The 20483-nt window shown below is 38.4% G+C and overlaps 1 protein-coding gene across 1 annotated transcript in view; it reads right to left on the reverse strand.

Moving 5' to 3' along the window:
• The window catches only part of PCDH15 (protocadherin related 15), a 1730880-nt gene that overhangs the window by 967486 nt on the left and 742911 nt on the right, over positions 1 to 20483 (reverse strand). Inside the window, exon 9 of the mRNA XM_082269384.1 lies at positions 12073 to 12243. Within this exon, the coding sequence (XP_082125510.1) occupies positions 12073 to 12243 (171 nt within the window). The remainder of the gene's footprint in view (positions 1 to 12072; positions 12244 to 20483) is intronic.

The raw sequence follows: 20483 nt of genomic DNA on the forward strand, positions 1-20483 counted from the left end.
AAATAGCAAGAAATAAACGAAAATGAAACTGTGCAAAGAGTATTTTATCTTTTAAGAATAAAAATGTGTTAAATGTGTCCTTCATTTGTCTGCAACACATTCAGCTATGATTTAACCAGGCTTTTACCAGTATCAAAAGAAAAGAAAATTACACATGGCATTGCACTTGACACCTTAAAAATGAATATGATGTACTGAAAGAACACTCAAATATATTTTGTGCCACATTAAAGAAAACTAAACAGCAAACAAAAATCTTTGTTGAAAATGTTATAAAGACAGCAAAGCATCAACACAAGTGAATCGCAAATGGAAACACCCTTGAATGCATTTAAATAAACTGAAATTTCCATAATATTGACGGAATCAAGAAAGTATACAGTTGAATGCTTCTCTTATAGTCCACATATACATTTCACTGGCTTATTGGCTTATTATCACACTTACAAAGGGAAGAATTACTAAAAAGCTGACTGAAAACTCTCAGGGACCTTGGAAGTTATAGATAAGGTAACCTAATGATCCTTAGAGCAATTTATTGTATATCACCCTTGGTATAGTTTTTATATAACGTTAATGCACCTTCCAGTGTGGTAAATTCACTAACAATTATTGTGAGCAATATTAGTTTCTCATTACCTTTTTGCATAAATGATATCTTATGATGAATGAAAAAATATCTAATGTGTAATAAATAACTACAAAGCTTCATTAACCATTTGCTGACCACCCACACTACTTTTATGGGGGTGGCTGGCACAGGCAGGCCTGATCACATATACGTGATCCAGCCTGTTCTGGGTAAGGGGTGCCCAGCGCACCAATCCCACAACCGCTGTGTCCAAATTGCAGATCCTGGTACTCAAAGCTGATCACAATGTTAACAAAGCTGTTATGAATTAATTAATTTAATAACAGCTGTATTTCCTATGCTGTGATTGGCCCAGAGCTATCACATGGTACTTGGGCCAATTACAGCACCCTGTACAATGTGATTAGCTGTAGCCAATCACATATCGCTAATAATCACATCCTTAAGGAATGTAACCCGTTCATGACAGCACAAAATATTGCTGTTGCAAAGATCATTGTTTCAACAGCAACGTGTAAAAATATAAATCCCTGATCATCTCCACAGAGTAGTAGTGTTACTAGAGTGGCACAGAACTACTCTGATGAAAGTAAGTAAAAAGTTAAAAATTGTAAAAAAATGAAAAAAGTGTTAAAAAAGCCAAAAAAAGTAAAAAAAATAAATAAATAAAATTATTAGTATTATTTTTTTTTAACATACTGTCACTGGTCAGTTAGGGTTGCCACCTCATCCCTTTAAACCTGAACACATACAAAATAGGGTCCTTTCACACAGGCTTTCCGCCCGGTGGACTCTGTTTTGCTTAGCGGGGATCGCTCTGCCGATTCCCACAGAGCAGGTGGATGACAGCTCCGTCTCTGCTAAATTTGCAGAGAGAGCTGTCAGATCCCCGCTCTCCTCTATGGGAGATCGGATGAGAACAGACCGCTTGTCCATTTTCATCCAATCCTATCGGATCTGATCCTCCAGATGGATGGAAAATAGGATTTCCATTCATCTGGATTTCACGGACAGGATCGGATCGGATAGCAGCGGGTGTCAGCGGAGATGTCACCGCTGACATCCGCTGCCCCATAGGGATGCATGGAGCATCCGATCCGGTCCGCATGAAAAACTGACAGGCGGATCGGATCGCCTGTGTGAAAGGGGCCTTATAGTCCAGTGCTTGATTGATACAGCTGAGGGAATAAAACTAGGCAAACATACTTGAAAGTGTGATTGCTGTAGAAGTGGCAACAGATCTAGAACTAGTGTTGCTTTTCTGCTGTCGTTATTAAATGTATTGCTAGTAATAAGGATTATCAGATTGCTGCTTATTATAAACATCCATTCAACTTAAAATATGTATGTTTATTTAGATTGGAAAGTCACTTGGACAGGGAACGGCTTGATCTCATAAAACAATTTAAAAGTTTGTAACAAAAAGGGCACTATCAAGATTTAGGTTATCATACCAAATTGAAGCTTTGTTCATTAAACTTAAAATATGTCTTCAGTATAGTTTTTTACTTAGACAAAAGAATAATTATATTGCTAGAAACATTTCATTGGACATATGGCATAGGACAAATGAATATATAAATTTAATTAGATGCTGATCAGCGTTTATTACTGCATTTAATATGCATTTAGACTTTATAATAAGTCATTTTTATAATAACAATCAATATGAGCACAGTGTTTTAGTCATAGTGAACTGGTAATTAGCATTTTTTATACAGCACCACATAATGGGATTGAAAGTATCTCTATTGTGTGGGATTCATTGCTAAGTACATTTTGTATCTACTGCAGACAACACATTGCATGTGTGGAGTACTAAGCAGGCCTATAATTCAACAGTAGGAAGATTGTAAACTAAAAGGATTGAATGAAACAAAGAGGGATAGAAGAGGAAATTGCTCATCAAAAGATAAGTATCCAATAAAACAGATCTGCTGTTTTACATCCTTTTGAGAGAAAAGTATTTTGGAATAACCAGTACAATCTAACTCTTTCATATGCACTGTGTTTAGGCCAGGCCGACAGAATGTGATTTCAGTTTTTTTTTCATTCTCTCTTTAGTTGAACCATATTTTTTCTGTTGGATTAATAATGAAGACTGGTAAGAACAACTAGTTTGAATGTCACTGGAAGAAATAAATATCTTTATAGCGAATGAGTCAAGGGATTATATATTTTAAAAATATCTGAGAACATCAGGATTGATATGCTCATCAGTTTTTTTTTCTAAAATATATAAAAATTACAATTGCAGAAGGTATGGTGCATGTAATCAATTTCAATTTTTGACACAGGAGGCAATGGGATTGATTTACTAGAGGCTTTGAAAAGTGTACTTTCCCTCTGAATGATAGAAAAGTAAGGGGTAGATTTACTAAAGACAAATACGCTGTTGAAAAACCAATGTGAAGGCACTCAGTCCTAAATAAGGTGAGAAGGCTTAAAGATATTATATCTGCTGCCCCAGAGTTTTTAAAAGTGTTAAACTATTAAAATGGTGTATGAGTAACAAGTGTAGGGGCGCTGATATAAATCATATAATAGCTGGTATATAATTAATATAAACCATTTATTATCACATTTGAGTTAATCACTTTTTTGTCACTATTAAGTCATACCACTTTTACTGCTAGTTGCACACATTTGCACTTTATTTGGTATATATTGTTTACTATATAATATTTATTATTTGCCGCATGATTTTCACATATTGCACAATTGCACATTAATTATTTATTTGATATATTTATTTATCCGTTGCATGTATATATGTAGCACTGTTTAGCACAAGCACTTTACCACTTATATTTATAAATTCTATATGAATAATTTATTTTAAATGGTTTCTATTAATTATATACCAGCTGTTATATGATTTATATCAGCGCCCCTACACTTGTTACTCATACAAATACGCTGTTCACTTTTCAAGGGAAGTTACACTTTGCAGGGACATTTTCATATCTTAGCTTAGTTAGTGAATGTCTAATGAACTTTTTTGGGGGGGAAACCATGGACTTTATAAGCACTGCAAGACAACAAATTCTTTGAAAATCATACATGTTATCACAGAGTTTCTAAAACATGAAATATGTTAAAAAAAAAACATTGCAGTAAGCCTGCTATTAGATTGAGCTAATCACACAAACACAAACAAACTGAAAACCCATTCCAATAAATAATCAATGTGCCAAGAATATGCAGCTGCCAATATTCTGGCGGGCTTGGTGTAGGTTGATGTGGCTTGTTCAGGCTCTACATGTTTCGCACCACAGCGCTTCCTCAAGAGCTTTATGCAGATGTTCTAGGTAAGTAAAAATATGTAGTAAGTTGTTGTACTGTCTGATAAACAATAAGCGTGATTGGTCTCAATATTGTAAGGTATATGAGACCCACTACATTTGGTAAGTTACCCATTTTATAAATTACTGCACGGGAAGAAAGCACCTAGCACCTGCACTCTATCAGTCACTATTTGAATTTTTCTAGAGCACCTGCATAGTTCCCAGAAAAAGGAACAATCACGGAACTTTGTTTTGCATAATAATTTTTTTATATATATTTTTTATATTTTCTATATATATATTTTTGCAATACAAGATGGACTTTTATTAATCAATTTTATTTATGGATTCGTATAAATATGGATATTTGATTGGCACAAAATATTTGCACATTTGCACTTTATATTTGTGAATTTACACATTTTAAGTATATATAATTGCACAGATTTATGTTTACATTTATATTTATAATTATATAATTTGAGCAAGCGCTGTAGATAGCCCTATTTTAGGCCTATTTTTTCCTTTCATACTAATTATATACTACTGCTGCTGCTATATTTTTCACGTGTGTCATTAATTTAAAGATAATTTTAAAACACTAATTCCTAGGCGCGGGGAGTACACCTTTTTTTAAAAGAGGTACTTGTTTTATACATTAATTATCTATTGGGACGGCGTGATTAACTCAACCTAACAGCAGGCTTACTCCTATATTTTTAACATACTTCTATATAATGTATGAATTTTTAAAGAATTTGTTGTATTCTGCTGCCTATAAAGTCAATAGTTCCCCCAAAAAACTTTGATTAGACTAATATAGGATATGGCACTCTTCTATTGATATTTGCATCCACAGCACCACCCTGTGTTGATGCAATCTCACTCAATTCTTGTTAGGGAATGTGTTGAAGCTTCACTTTTCAAAAAATATAAAAGCACATGCAGGGAAAATAAAACAGTATTTTACTTGCACACAATTGGATGCTAGAAGTCAGAAAGGCTTCACCTCATTCACTAAGCTCTGTGGCAAAGTGAACCATCTGTTTGACTTTAGTCAATCAACCCCATAAAAACTGTTAACTTAGCAAAGTGAACTCACTAATCTTAGTGAATAGGACGAAGCTTTGTGTTTACCTTAAAGCAGAACTTAATTTAATTTGACTTAAAACAATTTGTTTGGGTCAAGCTGGCCCAAATAAATTATTTCCCTTACATATAAATATGTGTCCACTGAGTGCACTGGAATGTAGTAGCATTAGCTATATACAGTAAACAGTACTGTGTCCTAGCATCAGTACAGATGAATTCCTGTCTGCTGCTGCATTTAAAGAGAGTTGGGCTAAATGCTTCTGTGTCTTTCAGGGGAAGACTTTTTATCCATGAAGGCTTCCTCTGATTGGCCAAAGTACAGAGCTGGGAATTATTTCCACCTTGGGTACTCAGAGGAAGCGTTGTACTCATGGATAGAAATACAACTATTTTACAGAATGGTGGTAAAGTACTGACTTTAAAGGGTAACTCCACTTTTATGAAGAAAAAAAATAGCAAATAAAGAAAAAATATATAGCGTATACAATTGTGACACAAGTCATATTGTAATTGAATGTTATTAAAAATTACCTTTCCTTTTCAATCTGCAGCCGCTGTAATTTTCTAAAAATGAAATGCAATATGGTACCTGGAGTTGTTCTGTATACAGAATGTGTACTGAACACACCCCAATTTCCTGCTTGTGTGATTGGCTCACCAATTTTCCCAGAAGTTTGCCTTACAGTCAACTCAGATTTCAGGCATCCCCGTAACAAAAATGTAATATTTGGTGAGATACTTCGAATAGGAATACCTCTAAAGGGGTGCAGGCCCAGCAGATTTCCTAATTAGTGCTCTGCAGCTATACAGCTGACTGATAAATATTAAACCACTCTGATTAGACTCAATGAGCACAGAGGAACAAACAGTGATTTCTTCAGAATAACAAAAGGTAGGAATCTGCAACAAAGGTTGGTATAATCCTTGCAATGTACATACTGTAGATAACCCAGAGGGGAATGTTTTTTCTCCACAAAAGTAGAGTTATGCTTTAATTCATTCTGGCAGAAAACAGGACATCACCTGTACTGCTCCTGGAACACAGCACTGCTAACTCTATGCAGCTACTACAGTACATTACATCACACACAGTGGCTGCATGGATATGTAGTGAAAATTATTTGGTCACTAGGGATGATCGAACTTTTGAAAAGTTCGGTTCGGCCAGAACATCCGAACTTTCCGAAAGTTCGGCCCGGATTTCAGAACCCCATTGAAATCAATGGGGCCCGAACTTCGGTAATCAAAAAACACCATTTTTAAGCCCTAAAACCCAATAAATGCCCCTAAAAAGTCCCTAGGGTTCTGGGTCATGCCCCATTAACTATTAATCACACAAAAAAAGTTCTTAAAAATTGTCATTTTTGATAAAAAAGCCAATTATTGAAAAAATTAAAAAAAAAAAAGAATTTTTTTGATTTTTACTTTGGATTTCAGATCTGGGGGTCTAAAAAGTGTACATGTGAAGTTTCAGCTCTGTAGCATGTCCAGAACCATAAAAAAAAAGATTGTTTGTATTAGAAGGTGTGAAAACCAAGAAGAGAAGCCAACTCCCTGAGCTGAAAGTGTTCTAATACAAACAATCTTTTTTTATGGTTCTGGACATGCTACAGAGCTGAAACTTCACATGTACACTTTTTAGACCAGATCTGAAATCCAAAGTAAAAATCAAAAAATCTCTTTTTTTTATTTTTTTCAATAATTGGCTTTTTTATCAAAAATGACAATTTTTAAGAACTTTTTTTGTGTGATTTCGTATGTGGGGGGTCTAAAAGGTGTACATGTGAAGTTTCAGCTCTGTAGCATGTCCAGAACCATAAAAAAAAGGATTGTTTGTATTAGAACACTTTCAGCTCAGGGGGTTGGCTTCTCTTCTCGGTTTTCACACCTTGCCGGTTTAATAGAAGGCATTTTTTTGGGTTCTTTGCAGTCAGGAAAAACATCTGAACTTGTGTAAAGTGGTACTATACACACATAATTATATGTATATATAGACACCTAGCCATATATAGGTGTGATAGTAGCAGAAATATATTACTGTAAATGATTTCATTAGCGCAAGCATATATTTCTGCTACTATCACACCTATATATGTCTAGGGGTATATATACAGACATATATGTGTATATATACCCCCTATACACATGTTCAGATGTCATGTCTGACATCAAACATGTCCTCAAAAAAGCACTGGCAGTGGCAGCCCCTGCAGCATGAAAAATGCTTGGCTGGTGAGAAGCCATATTCCTGTCCCGAAGCAACTCAGAGAAATTATCATTTCTCTATAGCGGTCACCCTGCTATGGAAGGGTTTTGTCACCCTTCCATAGCAGTCACTGTCAGTTAACCCTACACTACACTACAGTCCCTTTACACTTAACACTTTCCCTACAGAAACTAAATTTTTGAAGCTAACTTAAGTGTAAAGGAGCACTCTAACTACACTAGATATCCCTTTCCTCACACTAAAAATAGCTAAATGACACTTTGTAACACATTAGAACAGAACAGCATTCCACTCTCTTCCATGTCCCGTACAAGAATGCTAGGAATTTGGCGGGGGCGATCTTATATACTGGGGGGCGTATTCACTAATGATTGGTCTAGGGACCCCCTAGTCACTCCAATAACATTCCTAGCATTCTCCTGCCCCCTCAATTGGCTTTTGCTAATGGTTCTGGTCCAATCACTGGCTTTTAAAGCCCATTTCCTGAAGCATTGCATTTTGGTCGGTTATGGTTGCCGAATTCCGAACTTTTTGGGCAAAAAGTTCTAAATTCAGCCGAACCTCGAACACCCAATGTTCGGGCCGAACCGATGGTGGACCCGAACCATTCGATCATCCCTATTGGTCACCTTAGGCCCAAACAAACTATTCAAAGTCAAAATTACATATGGAATTCTACTTTAATCAGCCAATTATGTCCTAGGAAAAATTCAGGTTTTTTTTTTCACTTCTCTTAAACATGGCTAACTATTCAAAGTAAACATAGCTTAAAGCATTTGTTACCCTAAAAAAAACAAAAAAAAAACAGATACTGTTTTCTTAAAGCATGCTGTACAGCACAGTGCTTGTGCTGTGTAATTTGGCACCAGGTATCACCTAAAAAACATGGCTGATCCTGCCAGTCTCTACCCTCCCCTTTGTACACTGACCACGGTATATCATGGCTGCTGAGCCTTGACACCGTGGTCAGTGTTTGTGCCTCTGTCATCTGCAGCTCTGTCTCCTGTGTTCTCCTCCCCCCTCCCCTCCCTGCCTGTCTGCTGTGTCAGCGACCACCCCTCCACTCCTGCAGCTCTCATACTCATATTTATTATAAAATAATCCCATCCACTCTGTAATATAACACTAAGTGTTCCTGTGCCTGTCTTATAGAAAAATATGCCGATCTGTACCTATCAGAGCAGCTCTCAGCGATCAGGTGACTACTCAGCTTTCTCTCCTCTCTTCCCCTCCTCCCCTGCTGACATCAGCTGCAGTGCTCAGCCTCGCCCACTGGAGCTGTGAGTCGGGCAGAGAAGAAAGCCAAGGAATCAGTTGATCGCTGGGAGCCGCTCTGATATAGGTACAGATTGACATATTTTTTCTATAGGACAGACACAGGAGCACTTAGTGTTATATTACAGAGTGGATTAGATTATTTTATATTAGTGGCTTAACAACCACTTTAATCTTCACTACTATTATTCTGGAGAAAGTACACTTTTCAAAGCCACTAATAAATCAATCTCATTGCATCTGATAGCAACAATCTTAATTGGGTAGGTGGACTCATATGCACCATCCCTTCTATAAAAGTAGCCATATAATTTAAAAAAACTGATGGGCAAAGCACATACATAGATATTTCTATTTTTTTTAAGTAATGCGTATACTGAAAACTTAACAAAATTTCTTGGAATGAGCAAATTTCACCTCAGGTCTCTTTTTGTGGATGCTAAGGCACAATTTTAAAATATGATCATCTCCTGCTAATAATTCTTAGGACCATTACAGGTTTAATTGGGTTTCCCTAATTTGCAGTTGTGACAGCTGAAAATAGTAGGCCACAGTTATTTATAGTGCAGTGAAGCAAGACCACTAACATGATTGTGTTTCATTTCTTTCTTTTGATAAAATAGTTAACAATGATTAATTAGTAAAGTTTCTTTAAACTTTTGAAGTCTATTCACATTTAAATAGCATTGTAGCACACATGAGTGAATGAGCCCTTAGGATAAATTCACACTATATGGACAGCTGGCAGAGAGGTAAACTGCAGCAATTTACCCTCCAGCAGTTGTCTGTTCCGACTGCAGTAGGGGGCAGTGTGATGCTTAATTCAAGTCCTCAGGTCCCCCTGTCCTACAACAACAATTTCACCAGAAAGGAAGTAGGGGAAAATCTTCAACAGCAGTAAAGTAAAACATGAAGATACTTTTTGTTTAATGAGTAGAGTAATGCTGGAGCAACCATCAACTTTAGGCCTCTTCAAATTTTGCATAGTGGGAATGCATATTCCTGCTTGCAATTCAATTTTGTTTGTGCAATTTACATGCATTTCCAAGTTTTGCTCATAGGGCAGCCCATTCAAGTGAATGTTGTGCGTTTGTTGTGCCAAAAGAAGCTCATGTATTATATTCTGGCACTAAGCCAAGTGCATTTTGTCACACACTTTTTTTGCAATTTTACCACATTTGGGATGCAATTGAGAATGAGTGGCATCCAAACATGCATTGCATATTTTGTTGTGATTTTAGCACAATTTGGAAGTGCAGGCAGAAGTGTGACAATTCTGCCCACAGTTTCAAATTGCTCAGATGTGAACGAAACCTTAAAGCTGACCTCCAGGTTTCATTTAATTTTCAGTAATCTCATTAGACTAAGCTGTTCCAAATTAAATATTCCTATTTTCTATTACTTTACTAACAGTTGCCATGGCTGTGGTGGTGTGCACTGTATGAACTGTATGTAGTCTCAGCTACAGACAGAACCTCCTGTTCTTCTCCTGGAACAAAATAATGTCAAGCTGAATGGATGGCACTCAGTCTTTCACAGGAAGCTTTGTATACTATACTATACTATACTATACTAATTAATATAAATCTTCCTCTCATTGGCTAAGGTGGAGTTTGTGATTCTCTCTGTCCCAGCCAAACAGAGGAAGTGTTGTATTTATTCATAGATTACAGACATAGATTTCCTTGTAAAAGATTGAGTGTTGCTCAGCCCAACTCGATTGTGTTCTGAGAGCAGAACAGAAAGTTCTCACCCCTCTTCTGGAACACAGCTGAGACTACATATTGCATTTAAAGCACAGACCACTAGAACTGTTAGTGAAGTAAATTGTTTGGACCAGCTTTGTCCAAATTATCTATTTCGAGTTAAATATAACCTGGAGATCAGTTTAAATTCCTGTCTGTGTCCCTCATTTGGTCTGTTTTTGATCTGTTAATTCCTTGTCACCAGAACAGTAAAAACTGTATATTAAAGCTCCTGACAGCAGATAAAAACTAACAAGGCTTGAAACCCTTCCCATTCTATAAAACACAAAAAGAGATTTTAACTGGGCTTATACAATAACTGCTTTTTCTACAAGCAATACTATTTTAGTTTTAATTAGCATAATTGTTCTGTCTAGACAAATGTGCTAGGGAAATATTTATTTAGATAAATATTGGATGTTGTATTTGCTGACCACTTCCTCTGAAAATGATACTGGCATATAATAAGTGTGCAGATGAGAAGTTATGACTTCATTCAGAGTATAAGGTTACCGTTACCTGTTCTCAGCACCATTTCCCTTTAAAAACAAATTTGTTGAGGCCATTCTATTAGTTTCAGCTATGCTTTCCATATGTAAGCAATGGCAAGTTCAATGATTTTTATACCAGCTCACCACAGAAATTGCCATGCAGGCAAGGATTTAATAAACAAGATTTACACTTTCCAATGTTTTGCTCAAAAAGGGACAAAACAAGAGTACAAATGGGAATCAGGAATTTCAAGGAAGAGTTTCAAAAGTATAATTGGAACAATAATGCAGACTACAGAAACATTTTCAAAGACAGAAGGATTTAAGAACATAAGGTCAAGTGCAGGAGATGGAGGTTAGTGGGATCAAGAAAGCCATGAATATGGTGCAACAAATTGCAGAATAGCTTTTCATCAAGATCAAGTAAAATTTCAAAGTCAAATGATTAAAACACTTTTGAACATACAAATACTTTAAAAGAATTTGATAGCTTTTAGTACTACTTGACTGTTAAAAAGGATATCTACTTTAATTGAAAACTGAAAATGTGCTTCCTCTACTCCCCCCCGCCATTCCTGTATGCAAATTAACCAATTTTTTTGCAGTTGCCTGGTGAACTTAGATCCTGCTGGGAGAATTTAATGTTGACAGAGGACCATAGTACCAGTTTAAATAGGCTCTAATCAGGATTATACTTATTTTAGTATTTTAGCAAATATTTTAACAAGGGTTACAAAAAGGTACATTACAAAAAAGCTTTATTTTACAGATTCAGTTGTAATAAAACAGATCATTCAACTATATGTGGATGGGTATGATGATAGTGATCTACTGATGTAATTTAGACCCACCAATTGGTCCCTAGATTCAAAGACCACAGTGATGCAAAATAAAAGACAAATCTAAGAACCCAGATTCTCTAATGACTATACAAAGTAAATTATCTAATTCAAGTGCATGATCCTAGAAGAGGAATTAACATCTAAGAAATTTAAATAGCTGTACTTATAACAATTGCCACCTTTAATAATTGACTATCAAAATTATCTATCCAAAAACTTCTAAGGCAAAACATTTTTTTTTTGTTTTGGATGAAGTAGGGAAAAGTTGGACTTCTTAATTTCTGTCTGTGCTCCAGGAGGTGAGGGGAAACTACCCAATTTTTAATTTCACAAGATTTTTTCTCAATTCCTTTTGCATCTCAAGGAGAGTAAGTAAGGGGAAATGTATCTAGCGGGACAGAGACAGAAACAATTAACCTGTCAGAGGTTCAATCCTTACCCTCTAAATCCAAAATTAAAAATAGAAAAAAAAAAGTTTAGTTATACAGACATTTAAACAAAATACCACCAGCTGTACTTACAGGAGGGCTTAGTTCTGGAAGGCTTGCTTTGTAAGTTAATGGTCGACAATCACGTGTATTTGGCACAGATTCACAGGGAAGAAACCGAGGACCAAGGTCATCACCATCAAGAACATCTACTGTCAAAGTAGTTGTACTTGTCCTTCGTTCATTAGGATTAAGGGGACGATCCTGCAAAAGAAAGAAGTCCATTTACAAAAAAATGCATTATTAACTATGTATACATTTTTGCCAATGTTGGACCTTTACAGCAGATGTTTTGGAGCATGAACAATATGCAACTCCCCATTACTTCAGTTATATTATTTTGTTCTCCTTAATGTCCCCCTACATTTGAAGACTATGCACAATTCAAATGGTAGCAAGACCATATTTTTTAAGGTAATATTTTATTGAGCTTCAAAATAATGTTGTCAAAAAATGAACATTGTATAGCTACAAAGCATTGTACAACAGAAACAAGTCTATTACAGGAATGTTATATCATCCAAACAATCAGCGATCTGTGCAATATTAGTGTATCATTGTTAAAGATATATAATAAGAAATAAGTGACATAAATACATTTTGTTTTTAATGTTTTCCCCTCCATGGAAAGGGGAAAAAATAGGGGGAAATCAAAGGGAAAACTAACATACACAAAAGGTGTAAAAGCATGGATAAAAACAAAAACACTTGGGCATTTATTACCACACCATTGGGAAACTAGAACAATTCATACCATATGACTACATGAATAGTTTACCTCCCATCATTTTCTTCTTATGGTACCATAGTGTTTAGTAATCAAACTTCTATTTCACCTGAAACTGAGGTAAGCCAGCCAGCCCAAATCTTTTCAAACTTTTTGGGGCAACCTCTAGAAGAGTACGTCAACAACCCCTAGAAGAGTACATTAATTTATAAAGCAGTAGTGCCTCATTGATTCAATCAACCCATAAATGAAGACTAGTAGGGGAGGGGTCCTTCCACATAAGAGTCAAAGATGTTTTGGCATTAAAAAAACACTAACCTTAAGAGAGTCTTCTATGAGTTACTCATGTCTTCCTCAGCAAAATCCCCTAGAAGGCATCTCTCAGGAGAGCAAATTTCAGAATTTGGGGATGTTAGCCTTCCACTGCTCAAAAACACTTTCCATCCTTGGAGAAGAGGAGGTCAGCAGTAATAAATAGTATCTAGAAATGAATTTTAAGTGATCTGCCTCAAATAAAATTGTATATAATAAAACGAGAAAGTGTTAGGGATCCCTAACTCCTGTTATAGGTACCCAAACAACTTAAATTTACAGTCAGAAAACAAGTAATGGGCGTATTTGTAATAATACTATATCTCGCCCAGCGGGTCCCATATAAAATTTTGTATAATTAGGGCAGGTGCGGGTTGCACCATAAGGGAACATTGGGAGATGTCTCCAAGGAAGTTCCATTTGTTCTATAATTACACATATGAAAGATTTTATAGGACAATTTAATGATATCCACCCCTGCAGTAGGATAAGAGCCATTTCTATATAAAACATTAATCAATGCTTCATAGGATTACATTACTGCAGCCTGTGTAGCAACAGAGGTAATATTCAGCATAGGGAAGAACCACCAATGAATATGTGTTATTTGGGCCCCAAGGTAGTAACCTTGGAGATTGGGCAGAACTGAACCTCCACCATGACCCGGCAGATACAGTGTGATATGTGAGATTCTAGGCGGTTTGGGTCCATCAAAGAAAGGAGGAAAGCAATATATTTACTTCCGAAAAAGTCATTTTAGTAATGTACACAAGAGCCTGCCAGAGTATACATTAAAAACCATGGAAGATAAACCATTTTAAATAATTGAATTCTCCCTAGGATTTTCAAGGGCAGCCTGGACCACATTTGAAAACTATCCTTTAGGCCAGTTATAAGTGGGGAAAGATTATTGGGCACATTAGTCATCAGTGGCGATTGTACATCAACTCCTAGGTACCTAAATTTACTGTAGAAACCACCTTTAGGGGGACACTTGAGGACACCACAGGGGTATGTGTCACATTTAAAGGGGAAAATTATGGATATACTCCAATCTACCTTGAACCCTTAAAATCCCCCCTGATAGGGATATGAGATCCAAGGCTGCATTTAAGGATTCCTGTGCATCAGCTAAATGCAAAGGTGTCATTAGAATAAATTTAGTTTTTTTCCTCCAAGTTATTTATCCAACAACCCTTGACAGCAGATTCCATCCTCAACAGAGCCACAAGTGGCTCTATAGCTAAGGCAAACAGCAGAGGTGACAAAGGGCACTCCTGCCGAGTACCTCCTGCTATATCAATGGGGTTGGTAATCACAATATTGACTCCTAAACGTGCCACTGGCTGAGAGTACAATAGCTTACATAGGCAATAAATTTGGGTCCAAATCCTAAGCGCTCAAGGACAGCTATCAAAAAAGGCCATTCTATAGAATCAAATGCCTTATGCATGTCTACGGACACTACTATTATATTAGCGGTGGGCCATTCAGTCTGCAAAACAGTGAAGAGCCTCCGAAGTGTAATGGCCGTGGAATGATCTGGTATAAAGCCAGTCTGATCTGGGTTAATAACAGAGGCTATCACTTTGTTCAGCTGTCTTGACAAAAGTTTGACAGTATTTTAGCGTCTAAAAGACTATCGGCCATTAAGATTCGCAAAGTGTATGGTCCTTGTGCGGCTTGGGAATCAGAACTATCAAAGCTTCCCATAGTGAGTCCAGAAGAACACCCTTATCAAAAGCATCCTAATATGTTTCCAACAGTTTTTGTGCCAGGAAAGTTTTATAAGTGCAATACCATTCCATCGGATAACTGTCTAACCCAGGCATCTTATTTGGATGAAAGGATTGCATCACCGTTTCTATTTCGCCCGTGGTGAAAGGGAGATCCAAATCTACCGTCACCTCTCTGGTCAGTACAGATACCAGAATCAGTGCCAAATATCCATGAACCTCTTCCGGTTCATAACCAACCTGGGAGGAGTAGAGTTGGGAATAGAATGTTGTGAAGGACCTTGCAATATCATCTGAAGAGGTACATAAAATGTTCTCTTCATTATAAATACAGGGGATAAAAGTAGAAGCATATTGAGAACGAGCCAAGTAAGCTGGTATTTTACTATTTTTATCTCCAAATTCAAACACTCGTTGATGTTGATAAAGGAGTTTTTTCTGGGTTTTCTCTATCAATAGTAAGTGAAGCTGGCGGGAATGATATCTCCAGAACCTATAATTAGAAGAGGATGGGTTCTTGATATATTCAACTTCAGCATCAGTAGCATTTTGTTCATAAGCCTTAACCTTCCACTCTCTTTCTGACCTAATCTGTTTAATAACACCTGAAATAGAACCCCATAAGAGAAGACCTAAAAGCGTCCCACGTAACACTTAGTAGGACCTCTGTTGTATTTTCTGACCTGTAGTTCCTAATAGCCGAGGCTGTGGTCATCTAAAAAAGCTCCTCCTTTAGCCACAGGGGCTTAACCTCCACAGGATATACAGTAACCTGACGGAGGGCTCAGAAATAGTGAGTAACAAAAGAGAGTAATCCGAGATGGCCCTCGTGGTTACTTCATATCCACCACTTTCATGAGAATATCGTGAGTCAGAAGACACAAGTCTGTTCTAGAGAGGGTTTGTTATGTGGAGGAAAAACATGAATAAGCTCGGGTCTGTAGGTTCTTCTATCTCCAACCCTCCACTAAATTGTACCGGCCAATATAAGCCAGTAACAAGAAGATGGTGCATTTGGATTGGGTATGGATGATCTGTCAAGATCAGGAGACAATATCATATTAGGATCCCCCGTCATAATGATTGGTCCCTCTATCACCTGGAGCACCCTCAACATTAACGCATCCCAAAAGATCACTGTGAAAGGGGATGAGATGTAAACAGACACAAAAGTGGAGCACAAATTATAAATGTACGAAACAGCGATGACAAATCTCCCAAAAGTGTCAGTAACAACTGTTTACAGGGAGTAGCGCAGAGACTTAGCAACCAAGATGAAGACTCCTCTGGTGTAACTGGAATATGTGGAATTGAAGGTGTGAGAAACAAAGGCACATTTGAGAGCCAGGACTTTAGAAACAATGAGATGAGTCTCCTGAAGACAAGATAGGGTTTATATTTTTGCAAATAATTAAATACCAGGGACCGCCTAATTTTGGAATTAAGGATTTACATAGAGGAATATATTAGGGTCATATTTGTGACATAAGAAGGGATTAAAAAAATACTGTCAAGGGGAGCGCCAGCAGTAAGATGAGAGCCATTCAGTCATATCCAGTACAGGAAGGTGCATATTCAAACCATATATACCCATCAATAAAGCAGGTGTAGCAGCAGCATAAATATGAGGACCAAAAATAAGCCAGACATAAAAAGAAAAAAGAACAACCAAACACAACGTGATCCATAAACTAGAAACTCTTCTTGGGGACAACCGGAAATGGGTTTACCAAGTTTTTCGACAGATTCCTTGCTTTGGGATTGATCATTAGAACCCTCGCTAGCTTCTGCCGTTGTGGCAAAGACTTGGTTGCCTCGAATGGATGGTGCTCTATTGACTTTCTGTGCCTTTCTCTTTAACTTGAGTGTCTCATACCTAGGCACAGATAAAGGAGCAAAAGGACAGGTGGAGGATCTTGCGTGTTGTTTAGGTTTCGGTTGTTTATGAGCTTTGGAGCTCTTCTTGGGGGTCCTCATCTGGTTCCTTCACTGAGGTCCCTTAAAGTTTTCCTCTTGCTTTGTGAAGAACAGCTTCTGTAATGCCTTTAACACTTCAGCCAATAATTCTGACCTAACTCCTTCTTTAGGATATTTAGCCCTGAAATGCCCGCTTTCCCTACATCTGAAGCATCTCTTTCCCTTGACTTGGGACAACATTGGCCCTCCTGGGTCAAACCTTGATTCCTGTATCTTTCCTTGAGTCTCCATCGCTCACATGAGAGCTTGGGGCATTTGAGTCTGAGCCTGAGAGACCTAAGTCAACAGTTCCACTTGCTTTGGTTCACAATCCAACTTTTGGCCATCAAAACTGACATTCCCCTCTGGATCCGTGTCTGCCTCACTATCCTCATCTGAGAAACTGGGTTCCATCTGAAACATTTTCCCTCCTTCCTACAGCCATAGCCAGCTGTCTTGCGTCTTGATTTTTCTCTTCTAGTAAAGCTTCCTCTTCTCTCACGTCTCTTACTAATTCTGGATAAGTAGGGACTGCTTGAGCTCCCTTCAACAACAACTTCAAAACAATTGGGTGATTTGGACATGCCCCCTATAGGATTCTATCCAGACAGACTCGGCCACCATCTTTGGGATCTATGCCCTTTTTTAAGATGATCTGGTGCAACATTCTGTCCACTTGGGAAATGTACTCTGAAAGTCTCTCTCCCTTTCAAGTGTGATTGAATTTGTATAAGTGGTCAGAAATCTTCTCTACTCTCCAGAATAAAGCATACAAGGCCTCTATATAGTCCATAGCTACACAGTCCTTCTTTCCTATCTGCAAGCTACAGATCACCTTTACTGCCAGGCCTCTAAGGCTTTCACTAAGCCGCGTTCTCTTTACAGCTTCTGGAAGGCTCCACTCTTCTACTGCCTGTGTGGCTTGACCCATCCACGTCTCAAACTCTCCCTCTCCAATAGGGGTTGGTAGTTGCCCTGAGAAGAAATGGAGTTTTCTATACACTTGGTTGGCAGTGGCGGAGCCATTCTTCACCAAACTCTCAACTAGCTGGCTCATATCATCATAGAACAAAATAGGGGAAACCCTGGCCCCATAGGTGTCTGTGTCAGCCATTTCCTGCACTGACCTGTGGTTGCTCTTCTGCTTAATCTTCTCTTGACTGTAACAGAATTACCCAGGCATTCATCCCCTCCACCAGATGTACCTCTTCTTACTGGAAGCAAGTGGGTATGTCTTCCTGCCATTCCATCAACACCCGAACTCAGTTCAGGGTAAACTCTGCCCTTCATGTCCAAAATGTACTCTCTCTGTTCTGGTACTAGGGTCCTTACCCACTGTAAAATTTCCTGCTATGTGCACTCACTCCCTGGGACCTCTACGATGGTGCAACACTCCATAAGAGCCCCTTGCGCTTGTCCCCACACAGCTTCAGCAGCTGAATCAATTTCTTACGCAGCGGCTCGTGGCTTGACTGGCTGGAGCCTGCAGCAGAAGGATATCCTGGACAAGCCCGCAAATGTAGCGCTACCCTCATGGAGGCCGCTAGATATTGCTTGTCCCCTAGTGCTGCCCTGACCCTGGGAACTTCCCAGTTCATCTGACACTCTAGGTTCAGACATAGTGTATACCACTTAGAAGGAATCACAGACACAATGTAAACTGAGTTCAGCAGACTTTCTGTATTAACCAAACAACAAAAGGTGTATAAGAGAGTCAGTCAGCCAAACCCTGGCATAACACCCAAAATCGGTTCAGCCGAACACTCCGCAGTCTGGTATGTACAAATAGCAATCAGGCAGTGTTGGATAATAAGAATACTCAAATGTACAGGGCAATAACAGACACTTAAGAATTAGGGATGATCGAACGGTCCAGGTCGACCATCGGTTCGACCCGAACATTGACTGTTCGAAATTCGGCCGAATTCCGAACTTTTTGCGGTAAAAGTTCGGAATTCGGCACCAGAACCGCCCAAAATGCAATGGGACAGGAACTGGGCCCGTGATTGGACCAGAAACGTGAGTAAAAGCCAATTGAGGGGGCAGGAGGATGCTAGGAATGTGATTGGAGTGACTAGGGGGTCCAGAGGCCAATCAGTAGTGAATATGCCCCCCAGTATATAACATAGCCCCGCCAAATCTCCAGCACTGTAATACAGGGGCTGTGGAAGAGAGTGGAAGCAGTTCTGTTACTCCTGCTGCAAAAGTGTCATTTAGCAATTATTAGTGTGAGGAAAGGGACATCTAGTGTAGTTAAGGTACTATATATCACTATAGTTAGATTCAATAATCTAGTTTCTGTAGGAAAAGTGTTAAGTGTCAGGGTGACCGTAGTGTAGTTTAGGGTGAACTGACTCTGACTGCTATGCCAGGGTGACAGAACTCATCCATGTCAGGGTGACCGCCATAAGAAAAATATCATTTTTCTTAGAATTATTAGTAGAGCAGGGATGGGGCTCCGCTCCTTTTACACCTGGGCGTTTTTGTTTCAGGCGTTTATCGGGCTTTTTTGTGGACGTCTTTGGAGGCAGGCATGACATCTGAACTTCTGTGTAGGGGTATATATACACACACACATATATGTATATATACACATACACACATATACAGTGCCTTGCGAAAGTATTCACCCCCCTTGAACTTTTCGACCTTTTGCCACATTTCAGGCTTCAAACATAAAGATATAAAACTGTAATTTTTTTGTGAAGAATCAACATCAAGTGGGACACAATCATGAAGTGGAACAAAATTTATTGGATATTTCAAACTTTTTTAACAAATAAAAAAACTTAAAAATTGGGCATGCAAAATTATTCAGCCCCCTTAAGTTAATACTTTGTAGCGCCACCTTTTGCTGCGATTACAGCTGTAAGTCGCTTGGGGTATGTCTCTATCAGTTTTGCATATCGAGAGACTGAAATTTTTGCCCATTCCTCCTTGCAAAACAGCTCGAGCTCAGTGAGGTTGGATGGAGAGCGTTTGTGAACAGCAGTTTTCAGTTATTTCCACAGATTCTCGATTGGATTCAGGTCTGGACTTTGACTTGGCCATTCTAACACCTGGATATGTTTATTTATGAACCATTCCATTGTAGATTTTGCTTTATGTTTTGGATCATTGTCTTGTTGGAAGACAAATCTCCGTCCCAGTCTCAGGTCTTTTGCAGACTTCATCAGGTTTTCTTCCAGAATGGTCCTGTATTTGGCTCCATCCACCTTCCCATCAATTTTAACCATCTTCCCTGTCCCTGCTGAAGAAAAGCAGGCCCAAACCATGACACTGCCACCACCATGTTTGACAGTGGGGATGGTGTGTTCAGGGTGATGAGCTGTGTTGCTTTTACGCCAAACATAACCTTTTGCATTGTTGCCAAAAAGTTAGATTTTGGTTTCATCTGATCAGAGCACCTTCTTCATCATGTTTGGTGTGTCTCCCAGGTGGCTTGTGGCAAACTTTAAATGACACTTTTTATGGATATCTTTAAGAAATGTCTTTCTTCTTGCCACTCTTCCATAAAGGCCAGATTTGTGCAGTATACGACTGATTGTTGTCCTATGGACAGAGTCTCCCACCACAGCTGTAGATCTCTGCAGTTCATCCAGAGTGATCATGGGCCTCTTGGCTGCATCTCTGATCAGTCTTCTCCTTGTATGAGCTGAAAGTTTAGAGGGACGGCCAGGTCTTCGTAGATTTGCAGTGGTCTGATACTCCTT

The sequence above is a fragment of the Pelophylax lessonae genome, assembly GCF_965119305.1.
Source record: "Pelophylax lessonae genome assembly, chromosome: 9".
NCBI classification, from domain to species: Eukaryota; Metazoa; Chordata; class Amphibia; order Anura; family Ranidae; genus Pelophylax; species Pelophylax lessonae.